The 14,414-nt window shown below is 40.8% G+C and overlaps 1 protein-coding gene across 2 annotated transcripts in view; it reads right to left on the bottom strand.

Moving 5' to 3' along the window:
• AFG3L2 (AFG3 like matrix AAA peptidase subunit 2) overlaps nucleotides 1-14,414 on the bottom strand; it is a 38,681-nt gene that overhangs the window by 8,861 nt on the left and 15,406 nt on the right. For both annotated transcript variants that reach the window (XM_072828663.1, XM_072828664.1), the window contains 7 exons: nucleotides 13,159-13,432; nucleotides 11,570-11,707; nucleotides 9,030-9,183; nucleotides 6,505-6,612; nucleotides 6,279-6,404; nucleotides 4,221-4,331; nucleotides 900-1,015 (listed from right to left, as the gene is read on the bottom strand). In XM_072828663.1, coding sequence (XP_072684764.1) covers nucleotides 900-1,015; nucleotides 4,221-4,331; nucleotides 6,279-6,404; nucleotides 6,505-6,612; nucleotides 9,030-9,183; nucleotides 11,570-11,707; nucleotides 13,159-13,432 — 1,027 coding nt within the window. The remainder of the gene's footprint in view (nucleotides 1-899; nucleotides 1,016-4,220; nucleotides 4,332-6,278; nucleotides 6,405-6,504; nucleotides 6,613-9,029; nucleotides 9,184-11,569; nucleotides 11,708-13,158; nucleotides 13,433-14,414) is intronic.

Here is a 14,414-nt window from a genome sequence, read left to right as displayed (position 1 = left end):
CTGTAGATTATCTAGGGTGTTTGGTTGGGTATGTATATATGTATTATGTATGTATGTATATGTATATTTTTAAGTAAGCTCTACCCTAACACGGAACCTGAATTCATGACCCCAAGGTCAACAAGAGTGGTACACTCTACCAGTTGAGCCAACCAGGCACCCCTGTCTAGGATGTTTTATGTACACTTCAATGTTCTCTTCTCTGTGGTTCCCTTGCTTCAGGGGATTCCCCTCCACTGCCAGTGGTCCCCTGACACTGCAAGTCAGACTGATCCTTCCTGTTGTGTGTGCTGCACCAGTTTGGGGACCGCACCCAGTTGAAAAAGCAAAAATTTAACAATCTCACTTGCTGCACCCATCTTTCAGATTTCCCTTTGGTCTCTGCTTTCTTTCTTGCCAGGCTCTCTGGGGTCTCTCTGTGCAGGCATAGTGTAGTGGTCAGCCGGGAGCTGGGCAGCTTCTACTGGGACTTGGGTCTCACTCCTCTGTAGCCTTCTTGCTTCCAGGATTCTGTTAAATTTCCAATGTCCTTCAAAATCCTAAATTCTCTCCTCTGCTGCTTCAATATGAGACCAGCTTTTCCACCACTGTGGCCGTGGAAAAAACCCTCAGGCAAGAAAGCCATGGACTCCCAATTCCAACCCACTTGTAGCAACTGCTTTTCAAAAGAAAATTCTCCTCCAGTATTCATCTGCTTTGGACAGTGGTCAGTCCCCTTAAATAGCAGTTTTCTTTCCAAACTTTGTAACTTCTCTGCATAAGCTCTTCATCTCACCATCATTACCAGACATCTCAGTCAATTTTATATACTTATCCTTCATGGGAATACAATTTTCTCCCTCAAATAATTGTTCATACGATCAGTTGGCCTACTCACTGTTTGACAGAAACTGCTTTACCTTCAAGAGTGGGTCTGCATGTTCCAGATACCACCCGGCAACTGCATGCCCTGCCTCATGGTATGCCACGGTCTTCTTCTCCTCGGGCTGCAGAACCTGGGTTTTTTTCTCTAACCCTGACAAAATAATAACAGAAAACCAAAACCACTGCCTCAGTGGCTCTGACATAAAAAGACAGTTATACAATCTACACACTACCTTATCTAAAATGTGACTTAGAGACTAAGCTGCCTATGATAATCCAGAAATTCCCAACCAAGGTCAGAGTAAAAGCAAAGAACCAACTCCAAAATACCCCAGCTACTTGCAAAATGTATTCACTACCCCTAGACCCACTTTTCCCCTAACTCACCCACTCTTTTAAGCCATATATCTTGTTTTGGGAACCAGAAATGCAAAATAAAATTTGGCACATAGGTCAATTTAAAACATAAAAGTCAGAGAAAGCAAAGAGGTCTGGAATGATCTCCTGTTTGACACAGGTACTTGGAATAATCAAGTGCTGGGTAAACAAAGAGGCAGTCTGGTACATAGACAACAGGCAGTCTATTCCTGATGGAAGGCAAATGAGAGGAAGAATGGAGCTAGCTAAAGATCTGAAAGTACCCAGTCAGCGAGTCAGCTAGGCCAATGCTGCAGCACCCGGCATACTAATCAACTGGCCCTGGGGGTTCCAAGAGCCAGCAGTGAGGCAGACATGAGAAAACTAATCCAACAGACCACCATGTGTGGGGCCTATGTGTTGACTACACAGCTGGGGGACCCCTCATTCAAGTACAAGTTTTCTGTAGCCCGGATCTAGGAGGATACTAAACCTCCTTCACATCTTTGTACCACAGAAACGAACTACAAAGTTTGTACTGATACAGATCATCACACTGTGACAAGTCATTAAGTTTTCAAGGTAAGGCATCTGAATTTCTCAAATGACACCATATTAATGAGCCTGAAAGATTAAAAAAGGAATGCTATGTTCCCAAAGACATAATCCAAGACAGTGATAACAGAGCTGCAAGGGCGGAGATTTAAGAAGGTGAATTATAGGGCAGCCCTGGTGGCTCAGCGGTTTAGCGCTGCCTTTGGCCCAGGGTGTGATCCTGGAGACCCAGGATCGAGTCCCACATCAGGCTCCCTGCATGGAGCCTGCATCTCCCTCTGCCTGTGTCTCTGCCTCTCTCTCTCTGTGTCTCTCATGAATAAATAAAATCTTAAAAAAAAAAAAAAAAAAAAAAAAAAAAGAAGGTGAGTTACAAGCACAAATAAGCAGTTCTTGCTTATTTGAGACAACAAGGACCCTGCCCCCCTCCGCCGGTTTATCCCTGGAATTTTTCATTTTCCCAGTAAGCTTACTACAGAACAAGTGCTCCTGACTGGTTTCCAGTAGCTGAGCTGTGAGCAGGTAATTATGGACCTCAGGAGGGCCCCTACTGGCCCTGCTACTCTGACCTCTTTCACACTGAGAACTGACTCTTCCCCCACCTAAAGGGTACAGACACACAGCTTTCACCTCCCTCTACAGTGAATTGTTTTAACTCCACTTACAACTCTAAACTTAGATTTTTCTCCTTTCAGTAACAAATTTCTAGAATAAGTAGTCTCTTCATTCACTCAGTGGTTATTTATGTAGCCCCTAACCCAGGTTAAATACATCGTCATACTAGCCTCTAGATCCTCACTGAAATCTCCATTAATCTGGCTTTGTATTATCTACTCAACTGCAACTGTCATGTCAGAAGTCACCAAAAACAATCCCGTTGCCAAATCTAAAGTCATCCTCCTCCATCCATGTCCTATATCACTTGATTCTGCTGACAAGGGCTTTATAAACGTAACTTTGCCCTTGTCTCTCATCTCTTGAAACCTCCTGGGTTTCCTTTAGTGGCATCTATTTCTTGTCTTGCTGCTGCACCTTCTGGGCCTGTGGCACTCTGCTGGCTCACTCTTTTCCTCTCTGCTACCAAATGCAGGCAGTGTTTACTGTGTGGGCCCTTCCCTCTGAGCCCTCTCACCCACCTCCACACCATGGGAACCGGAGCCTGTGGCACCTTGCTGCTGCAGAGTTCCATGTGGACAGCCTGCCCCGCCTCAAATTCTGCACATCTTATCAGCCAAACCAGCTGCCTCTGGAAGCACCCCATTCTTCCCATGGTCTATAAGGCTGTCCTATTTTTGCCTATCACCACTGGAACTACTTATGCCAAAACCCAGTATCTCATATTAATGATTACAAGGTTCTCTGCCTTCAGATGCTTCCCTCTTCTTCAAAGTCAGATTCCTTTTATTAAAATATCACTGATTGGGCCACCTGGGTGGCTCAGTCGGTTAAGTGTTTGCCTTCGGCTCAGGTCATGATCCCAAATCCTGGCATCAAGCCTCACATCAGGCTCTCTCTGCTCAGTGGGGAGCCTGCTCCTCCCTCCCACTTGTACTAAGTAAACAAAATCTTTTTAAAAATAATAAAATATCACTGATTATCATGCTACTCAATAGCTCAGGAAAAATCCCACGTTACTTCAATACCAGCCACAGTACAACAGTTTAAAAAGCCCTAGAGCTTAACATTCAAGGCTTTCTAAAATTTAGACTTAAAAAACAATTATTTCTAGCTTTGCCTTACTTTCCAAAGGAAATTCGAGTCTGACTGGTTTACTTTCCCTCCCTAAGACATAGGGTGTAACCAAACCACCTTCTGTTCCTGCCACTCTAATACCAACCTCCTCTTTCAACTGAACCTGGTTTAAATCCTGCCTCTTCTGTAGAGCCCTGCCTGACTACAGAGTCCTTTCTTTCTTTGAATGCACAAGTTCTGAAATTACTTATTATCTTTTTATGGGTATTAAATTATAAAGTGCCTAGAAAGCAAGAAAAACATGTTATGTATATTCCCGACTGTGCTTGTGAGGTGAGCATTTCCGGGCTAAAGAGTTGTTACACCTGTTTATCCATCACCTATACTTAGCAAGACAGCACATTTAACTCAGGCAATACAATTTTTTGGAAACAGGAAGGTTGTGAGCATTTTCAAAACACTAGACTGGTATAATTCAGAGGAAGATATCTTGCAGCTTGCTGCCCATGCAAGTGAGGCATGGTGTGGGGTGCTGTCTCAGACTCACCCAAATCACTAGTATCCATCTCCACAAGACTGTGGGCAAGGGCAACAGGGGACTCGTAGCACTGAGGAAACACAGCAGGGGCATGGTAGCCCCAGGGCTGGGTGAATAGACTTCTCTGCTTCTAGATCTTGCCAAAACAGAGAAACCCATGGCTTAAAACTCATTTTATCAGCCTTCTCACTTCAGTTATGTTCAGTTTGCTTACCACCAATCACTCGCTCAATTGCTTGTTCAAAGTGTTTCTGGTTTATGGAATCTGAAAGGTGTCTTGCAGCAATGAGGGCCGCTTCATTACAGACATTAGCAACGTCAGCTCCTACAAAATGAATGTACAAAACAGCTTACTCACCAAATATACTCGAACTGATTAGTCACACATCATGGATGACACAGTCAGTTTAGTTTCTCAACTAGCAGTAGACTGAACAAGTGTCTAACATAATTTAGTTCAATTCATGATAACCCTAAGCTGTTCTAGCATTCAGTAATAACCTAGTACAATCCTTGCCCTTTGAATTAAGATGAAAGTATTAGTAGTAGGTAATTACGGGCAGCTACCTTTATAGGCAATGTGGCTCATATAACAGTGATCTAAGACAGTCTTTAAAAATGCCCATTAATTAACCTAGTTCTACAAGTTCTGCTGGGAGAGTGACTGATGTGGATATTAAGCAACACGCTGAACTATAATGAAAAACATAAGCATTAAAATAACTCAGGGCATTCAGTAAAATAACAAAAGTTAAATACACGAAGCTTGCCAAATGCTTTCCAGATCCCTAAGTCTCTTTAAATTCACTTTTCAGATAAAGTATATGGTAACTTAAATAAGCTATAAGACATGTATGTACTCAATAAACAAATACTGAAATGTTATGAATTCCAAAATCCAAAGATAACAAACAAGTAAAAAAGTTAGGACCCTGCGACATTTAAGAAGCCTAGCTTCTTCTGGTTAGAACCATACACTTACATATATAATCCTCTCAGACTTTCCAAATGTTGCTTTTTAAGAAAGACTTACATTTTACATTTAAAAACTCTTGGAAAAATAAAAATAAACACTCTTGGAGTAGGCACCTGCAAAGCTACTCAACATCACTAGTCATTAGAAAAATGCAAATCAAAAAGATGAAATACCACTAGGGTGGCCACAATAAAAAAGATAGGCAATAACAAGTGCTGACAAGAATGTGGAAAATTGGAACTCTTTTTGTTACAATGCATAATGGCATAGCCACTTTGGAAAACAGTTTGGTAGTTCCCCAAAAAGTGACTCAGTGGCACTACTCCTAGATATATAACCTGAGAAATAAAATGTACATTTCACACAAAAATCTACACATGGATGTTCATAGCAGCATTATCTCTAACAGCCAAAAGATGGAAACAACCCAAATGACAGGTAAAGAAAATGTGGTCTATCCACATAATGGAACATTATCCAGCCAGAAAAAGGAATGAAGTGTTGATACATTCTGCAACACGCTTGAACTCTGAAAACACTATGCTAAGTGAAAGAGGCCAGGCATAAAAAGATCACATTTTGTGTAATTCTTTCTATACGAAATGTCCAGAATAGGAAAATCTATAGAAACAGAAAGTAGGTGAGGGGTTGCCTACGGCTGTGGGTAGAGGGAGTGGCTACACTAATGGATTCTTCTGGGGTGATGAAAATTATCTAAAATTAGACTACAGCAGTTATAGCATAACCCTGTAAATACACTGAAAACCACTGAATCATATACTTTACAATTCACCAATGAATTTTATGGTATGTAAAATTATCTCATTAGAGTTGTTTAAAAAAAACTTAACAGGACACCTGGGTGATTCAGTTGGTTGAGCATCCATCTCTTGATTTCAGCTCAGGTCATGATCTCAGGGTCCTAGGAGCAAGCCCTGCATAGTGCTCCTTGCTCAGTGGGGAGCCTGCTTCTCTCTCTTTCTCAAATAAATAAATCTTAAAACAAAAACAAAACCCACATACAAGTAATCCAGAGGCAGCAGGAAGAGGCTGGAACATATAAGCTAGGTTCTAGAAGAATTAATAATTATTCTTGAAGCTAAGTGATGGGTGCGCAGAGGGGTTCATTATACTATTTTCTCAACTTCTACATAGGTTTGAAATTTCCCACAATAAAAAGGTAAAAATATACCCTGAAAAGGCCCCAGAGTGAGAGGTAAAAGTAAAATGGTACCTGGCAAATATCGATGACTTACAGGACTTCTTACACAGGAGAGCAGGTTCTGTTCCACTCACCTGAAAACCCTGGAGTTAAGGATGCAAGTTTTCTTGCCAGTTTCTCCTTTTCCAGGGCACTGTCCAGTTTCAATGGTCTGAGGTGAACTTTGAAAATAGAGGCTCTTCCTTTTATGTCCGGTGGTCCTTGAGAAATTATTTTTAAAGGGAAAAAAAAAAAATCATGGTGAAAAAGTTACATCTCTCCTCAAAAGAACTGGACTGAACCCAATGAAGATCATCTCACCAATAAAGATCTGCCTATCAAAGCGCCCTGGACGCATTAGTGCTGGATCTAGGATATCTGGTCGATTGGTGCCTGCCAAAATGACGACGTTTGTTGTTGTGTTAAAACCTAAAGAGATGATAACAAAAATGCAAGACTTAAAGCTTTAAGCATTATTTTTCTAAACAAATACCAAAGATTTTAGTTAAAAAAATTTTCAAAGATTTTATTATTTATCTGAGGAGGGGGTTGAGGGGAAGTGGGAAGGAGGAAGGGAGGGGGAGAGAGAGAGAGAGAAAGTATGTGTGTGAAAGGGAGCAAGAGTAGGGGGCAGAGAGAGAGAGAGGGAGATGCAGACTCTTCAATGTGCAGGGAGCCTGATCCCAGGACCTGAAGATCATGACCTGAGCCAAAGGCAGACAACTGACTATAACACCCAGGCATCCTCATCTTTTAAATGTTTTAAAATCAATGAGATTAGTGGCACCTGGGTGTCTCAGTTGGTTGAACGTCTGACTCCTAATTTCACCTCAGGTCATGATTTCAGGGTCATGGGATCGAGCCCTATGTCGGCCCCGTGTCAGTGGAGTCTGCTTGAAGATTCTCCACCTCTGCCCTTTCTCCAGCTTGAGCTTGTACACTCACTCTCTCAAATAAATAAATAAAATCTGTAAAACACACACACACAAAACCACATAAATAAAATCAATGCTATTAAATTTGCAAATTGTCTAACTAGCCTTCCTAGGTCACAGGACAACCCACTGAATATCTGAAGACAGGTATCAAACTCCACCTCCAACCTCTGCCAGGTTCAACTTGCTCGGTTCTATCGGCCACTTCTCAAATGTCAATGCCTTGACCCTCGCCCCAAAAGAGCTCTGGGATAAAACTTCAATGGATTGAGGAGCTGCTTCTTAGGGATAAATAAACAAAGTGGTTTCTTGAGATGGAATTTATTCCTGGTAAAGTTGCTGTGAAGACTATTGAAATTACCATAAAGTGGGACACCTGGCTGGCTCAGCTGGTGAAGCATGTGACTCCTGATACCGGGGTTAAGAGTTCAAGCCCCACACTGGATGTAGAGATTAAAAATAAATTCTTTTAAAAAAATGGGAGAGGGGGTTTCTGGGGGCTCAGTTGGTTAAGCATCTGCCTTCAGCTCAGGTCATGACCCCAGGGTCCTGGGATCAAGCCCACATGGGGCTCTCTGCTCTGTAGGAAGTCTGCTTCTCCCGCTGCTCCTCCTCCTGCCCCACTGATGTTCTCTCTCTCAAATAAATGAAATCTTAAAAAACAATTGCAGTATTTAGAATATTATGTAAACTTAGTTGATAAAGCAGTGGCAGGGTTTGAGAGGACTGACTCCAATCTGGACAGAAGTTCTACTATGGGTAAAGTGCCATCACACAGCATTGTATGCTACAGAGAAATTGTGAAAGGGAAAGTCAATGTGGCAAACTTCGCTGTTGTCTTCTTTTAAAAAATTGCTACAGCCATCCAGCTTTCAGCAGCCCCCACCGTGATCAGTCAAGCAGTTGTCAACACTGAGGCCAGACCTTCCACAAGCAAGAAGATTAAAATCACTGAAAGTTCAGATGATGGCCAGTGTTTTCCAGCTATAAAGCATTTTTTGATTAAAGCACGTACATTTTTTTAGACACATACTGCACTTAGTAGACAGTGTAAACCTAACTTTTATATGCACTGGGAAGCCAAAACATCCATTTCATTTGCTTTATTATGATATTCACTTTATAGCAGTGGTCTAGAATCGAACCCATGAATATCTCTGAGGAGTGCCTGTATGATGCCCAGCTCCGTCATTTAAAGCTATTCAATACTCAGCACTGTACCACCCTCTCTGAGCACACAACGGCATCCACGCATCTTACAGCAGGAAGCATTCTTACATCCTACAAACTGGCTTTCCTAACAAAAGAAAAAAGCTGACTAATGTGGAACGATGGCTACTCTCTTAGTAGGAGTATTCAAACTCTGCCAAATTCACACTCAGTTATGCATGGTTTACCTGATGCTTGAGAATCATAAATGGCTTCAAGAATGAGACTATTGGTGCACCTGGGTGGCTCAGTCAGTTAAGCATCCAACTCTTGATTTCAGCTCAGGTCATGATCTCAGGGTTATGAGATGGAGCCCCATGGTGGGCTGTGGGCTCAGCTCAGAGTCTACTTGAGATTCTCTCTGCCCTTCCCCCTGCTCCCTCTCAAATAAACAAAATCTTTAAAAAAATAAAATAAACCAAAAAACGACTATAATTCTTTTGTGGATCATTTCACCAATTTTTCTCTTCTTCAATACAGGTACAAACACTACCTTAACACCAATATTAAGTTATGGCAGGTTGCAAGGTAAGAATATTTTGCTATTATCTGCACTGATACAGAAGAGCCTTTAAAAAAGGGCTGTTTTAGAGAATACTTTTTAAAAATTTGTACTCTTTATTAGCACAAGAATTCTCACTTTAGATATATGGAAAACAATTAGAAAGTATAGTTTAAAATACAAAAGACTTGAATATTCACCATCCATTTCCACAAGCAGCTGATTGAGTGTGTTTTCTTGCTCACTCTGCCCTCCGAAGTTGCCTCTTCCTCTCTTCCTTCCCACGGCATCTATTTCATCAATGAAGAGGATGCACGGGGCATTCTTCCGAGCAAGGGCAAATAAGTCTCGGACCTGGATAAAAATATAACCCCTAAAGTCACTTGATGAGTGATTATTATTTTCGTCCTACTAAAATAAGCATCACGCTTCCATCCAATAGGAAATCTTTTTGTTACATACTATACCATACGGTACATATTTTAAAAGTTGTAGGAAGCAAAGAGGTGGCAAATGAAGTTGGTGGGAAACTGATTTAAAGTGAGCAAATGTTATTTCTATAATATTATAAGTTACTGTATATATCAAAGGCACTATCTGCTATTTTTATAGCAACTTAATACTATACATTTTTGCCCTACAAAAAGATAACACTGTAGAACTAGAAACTTTATATTCAGTTTAAAAGTTCAAACTATTCCAGGGTTTGCATTTCATGCCCAAGGCAGCTGTTAACAAGCAGAGACTAACAGATCTAGGCAGTACATATACACACAGCAAAGGCAGTGACCCACCATGTCCATATAGTGATCACTACGGAGAATAAGACAGATAGTGCCCTGCCACTACAGGAGCAGGTGTGAGGCCCCTACACTTACATTCTATCCTATTAAACATATCCCCTCAGGCCACTAGTTCAAGTAGATTGAAGGAGTGAACATCCCCACACTTCACTACCAGCCAAGAGTTCAGAGTCTCATCCTATCACCTGCCCCTTCTAAGAGATCCAGAAACAATCTCCTATGCCTCACATCCCTCTTTACTTGCCAAAGTCCAAGTCTCCTTGTCACCCTTTCCTGCCTAGAATTACAGGTTTTCATTGCTATACTGCCCTGAACATATCCCCTAGGATAAATCACGTCCCTCTAGGGCCTCTCCCTCTGAACTCCAGATCTGTGATCAGCAGACAGTGTGGGCCCTCTCATGCTCTTTCCTAAATACCTACTTCACCCATTCGCCTGAACTCAAATTTGGCTGTCTCTGCAAAGCTCTCACCTGGAAAGAGTTTTTGTCTTTCCTTCCAGGCCAGTGGGAGTTGAAGCCTACTTCACATGCCATGACTATTGCCAAAATAATTCTGCTGGAAAACCTCTGCTCATGGAGGCTCTCATCATGGGGTGGACACATTATCCTCCTTGTTGCAGTACTCCCTGGGCCTAATTTCCCACTCTTCCACTCCACTCTGTACCCCGTAGGCATTATTTTCTTAGTAGTTCCTGGTTGATTAGTCCCTGACCCACCTATTTCAATCACCTTCTGTTCCATTCTGCCATGGCCAGCACTGCCAAGGTTTCCCTAAACAATGAGCTTCCCAGTCTACTCTGACCTCCTCCCATGGGTCTGGCCTGCTCATGTGCTCAAGCCTCTCTGACAGCAAGCTCCTCTTGGGTCTCCACCCCATTAGGCTCACTGCTTTACCATCATCCACAGCTCTTCTCCTGCCTTCAGTCACCCTCCATTGCTCCCACCTGTATTAGATTCCACACTCCAACAACATCAACACTTAACTCCCTCAGACTCTCCTAGCTACCTGACAAGACTCCTATGCATTCACCTACTCTATCATAGCTCATTTAATCTAAGATGCCATCAGTGTTAAGACTCATCATTAATACACTTGCTGTTGACAAAAAAAAAAAAAAAAAAAAATGCTGCCAATACATGACAACACCTAGTTACTGATTATACGTTGTATCCTAATGTTTGGAAAAGCAACTGTGATAGCAGTTTACACTCCGTGGTGTTTAAAAAAAACAAACAAAAAAAAAAAAAAGTCAACATTTAATGAAATACTCAAGAGTTAAAAATTTAAGTGCTGCTTTAAAAATTAATCCATACTCACACTTCCTGATTTCAAAACTTACTACAAAGCAATAGTAATCAAGACTATAGTACTAGTAAAAAGGCAGATAGGATATCTATGGTCAAGAGTGCCAAAACCATTCAATGGAAAAACCATCTTTTTAACAAATGATGTTGGGAAAACTGGATACACACATGTAAAAGAGTGAAGATGGACCCTTACCTCATGCCAAAATGGATCACAAACCTATATGAAGGAGTTAAACTATAAAACTCTTAGAAGAAAACATAGGTGTAAATACTTATAACCTTGGATTTAGTGATATATTCTTAAATAGGATACCAAAGCCCAAGAAACGGCAAAAAAAAAAAAAAGATACATTGGTCTTTATCAAATTTGAATGCTTCTGGGCTTCACTATCCAGAAAGAGGAAAGGGAAGCCAGAGAAGGGGATACATTATTTGTAAATAATGTATCTGACTAGTGTTTAATACATAGAATTTACAAAGAACTCTTACAACTCAATGACAAAAGGACAATCCAATTAATAGACTGCACTGGTCTGGGCCAGGGCCATCTTTACCAACTCCGTATTTGGGGGGAACCTCAAGGTGAGAAGGCAGGAGCTGTGCCATTATAACATAACAAAAGACTTACTCTAGCTGGACCCACACCAACAAACATCTCCAAAAACTCAGATCCACTAACGGTGATGAAAGGGACATTGGCTTCTCCAGCTGTGGCCTTAGCTAGCAGTGTCTTCCCGGTGCCTGGAGGACCAGTGAGAATGGCACCCTTCAGATATAAAAGGAAAAGTACCTTTAACTAGAATTTCAGAAAATTAAATTACATATCCATCAATAATTCTGAGATATAAATCTATTTATAAACTCTACTGATATTTACTAAATGTTCCTTAAACATTTGAACTATGGCAAAACACTCTTCTATTAGTAAGAAAAGTATTAGAGACTGTTTTTTATTTATATAATTCAAGGAGACACAAACACTACATTCCCAAATTATATTTTATTTACTGCCCTTTAAAATTTCACAAATGGAAGTAAAAATCTAATGACCAAATGTGACTATAGTTAAAAAGAGAAAATGTTGGGATCCCTAGGTGGCGCAGCGGTTTGGCGCCTGCCTTCGGCCTAGGGCGCGATCCTGGAGACCCAGGATCGAATCCCACATCGGGCTCCCAGTGCATGGAGCCTGCTTCTCCCTCTGCCTGTGTCTCTGCCTCTCTCTCTCTCTGTGACTATCATAAATAAATAAAAATTAAAAAAAAAAAAAAAAAAAAAAAAAAAAAAAAAAAAGAGAAAATGTGCTTGCTCAAACACTATTAATTGTGGAGATGCTTAGGTATTTAGGTACTAAATAACGGCAAATTATCTAATATGACTTTTTATCCATTATGCAGGATATGGAAATCAAGGAAATGCTGATTTTCTTTATAAGGAATTCCTTTAAAGTAAACTTTATTAGTGGATTTTTTTTTAAAGATTTTATTCATTTATTCATGATAGAGAGAGAGAGAGAGAGAAAGAGAGAAAGAGACACAGGCAGAGGGAGAAGCAGGCTCCATGCAGGGAGCCCGACGTGGGAGTCGATCCCGGATCAGGCCCTGGGCTGAAGACAGCGCTAAACCGCTGAATCACCCGGACTGCCCTATTAGTGGATTTTTAAAATAAGTAAGCATTCTGGATTAATTTACTTCATGATTGAGCCTGGCCCTGCCAGTACAAAGATCGGTAAGTCCAGTCCATTGCCAGCAATGGGCATGGGGCCCTGCGGGGCTGGGGAGGCTAGAATTAGTTTTGTGTCTCTTCTCCACCAAAACCTGTGCCATGAATCTAAGTGCCAGGGAGAGGCAGACAGTCTGCTCAAACTTGCTCAGAAAGGGATAACTGAGTGACAGGAGGAGGCAATATGCTCGTGTGCAAAGTTGCCAAGATGGGTTATCTAAATCAGACTGGAGGGAGAAGACAGGCAAATCAGGAAAGGCTTCTAAGGGAAAAGAACACAAATCTTTTTGGGAATATACACACTATATGCAAGTAGAAAATTTCCCATAGGATAACTGATCTGAAAAAAAAAACAGTAAAACAGAGACTAATAAGACAGCTAGCTACTTTGTCATAAGTAATCAAACTTCATAAAATTATAACTTCAGAGATCAAGAAGTAATTCAAAAGATTTTGGGGTTAATAATTTGAAAATAATCTTGTGAAAGTTCACTTTACCTTTGGGATTTTTGCTCCTAGGTCTTGATATTGCTTTGGGTTTTTCAAGAAATTCACAAATTCCATTATTTCTAGCTTGGCCTCCTCGCAGCCAGCCACATCTTTGAACTTCACATCTATCTCATCCTTCAAGACCTTGGCAGTGGTTTCTCCAACACTGAAGAGTCCACCCATCCCCCGGCCTGTTCGGCCAATACCAGCAGGCCCTCTCCGTATGGTATACAGTAGGAAAGCGATGATGAGCACCGTGGGCAACATGCTCAGGAGAAATGAGCTAAAGGAAACCACACACAACAATGACATGTTTTTAAGTCTGTTAATCTTTGGCTTTTTAAATGTTTTACAAGATCTACTTTTTGGTAATTGCTTAGGATATAACTGTATAGATTCTTTATTTTTATAAAACCTGAATATTCTAATATTTTATCTGAGGAACAGACAGTATCAGTGTCTCTGAATCACTAATGAATCACTTGTGTAGACTGACTCCCAGGACAGCGATCACACTTAAAAGACTGACTCCCAGGACAGGGATCCTTCAAAACTTGTGCCAGTGCTCGCTTCGGCAGCACATATACAAAACTTGTGCCTGCTCTGAAGGACACTGCTCAGATAGGACTTAAAGCCTGGGGATACATTTTGCCTGACTTAATAATTTCAACACAACTCTGAGTATGGATACGTACTTATAATGCTTAATATAATGCAATTTAGCTGAACTTACCCTAAGTAATTTGGATCAAAACCTGTAGAAGGGTTAGCTCAAAAACAAAAACCAGGATCTACTAAGTTTTCATCTTTGACAGTATTTTAAATGCTCCTATAGCAGGCAGTAAGAACTGTGAAAATTTCACCTTTGGTTTATTTTTGGAGGGGAAAAAATATGTAATGACACTAAAAGTTTAAAGAATGGTGCAACAAAGATTTCCAGAATGTTTTAGCAGCAAAGTTAAATGATTATAGGACAGCCCCAGGGGTTGAGGGACATAGCATATGTGAAACAACCTTGATAGCTATCTGGATCTAAATTCTGAGGTACATTTTAGGTCTATACAAACTGAGATACAAAAAAGTCTAAAACAGAGTAACACTACCAGCTCAATTAGCACACTTAGCAATCTGTTTTTCTGCTATTTCACATATTCAGAAAATTTAAGATTTATTTCTACTTTTGCTCTTGAGCTGGTAATCCCATGGCCAAGGTATACCTCAATGTGCATGGTGTGACTGCAAGGAAATCTAACCCAGTATAGGTA

The sequence above is a fragment of the Canis lupus genome, chromosome 6, assembly GCF_048164855.1.
Source record: "Canis lupus baileyi chromosome 6, mCanLup2.hap1, whole genome shotgun sequence".
NCBI lineage: Eukaryota > Metazoa > Chordata > Mammalia > Carnivora > Canidae > Canis > Canis lupus.
Note: the sequence above shows the minus strand (reverse complement) of the source record. Positions and strands in the feature narration are given on the sequence as shown.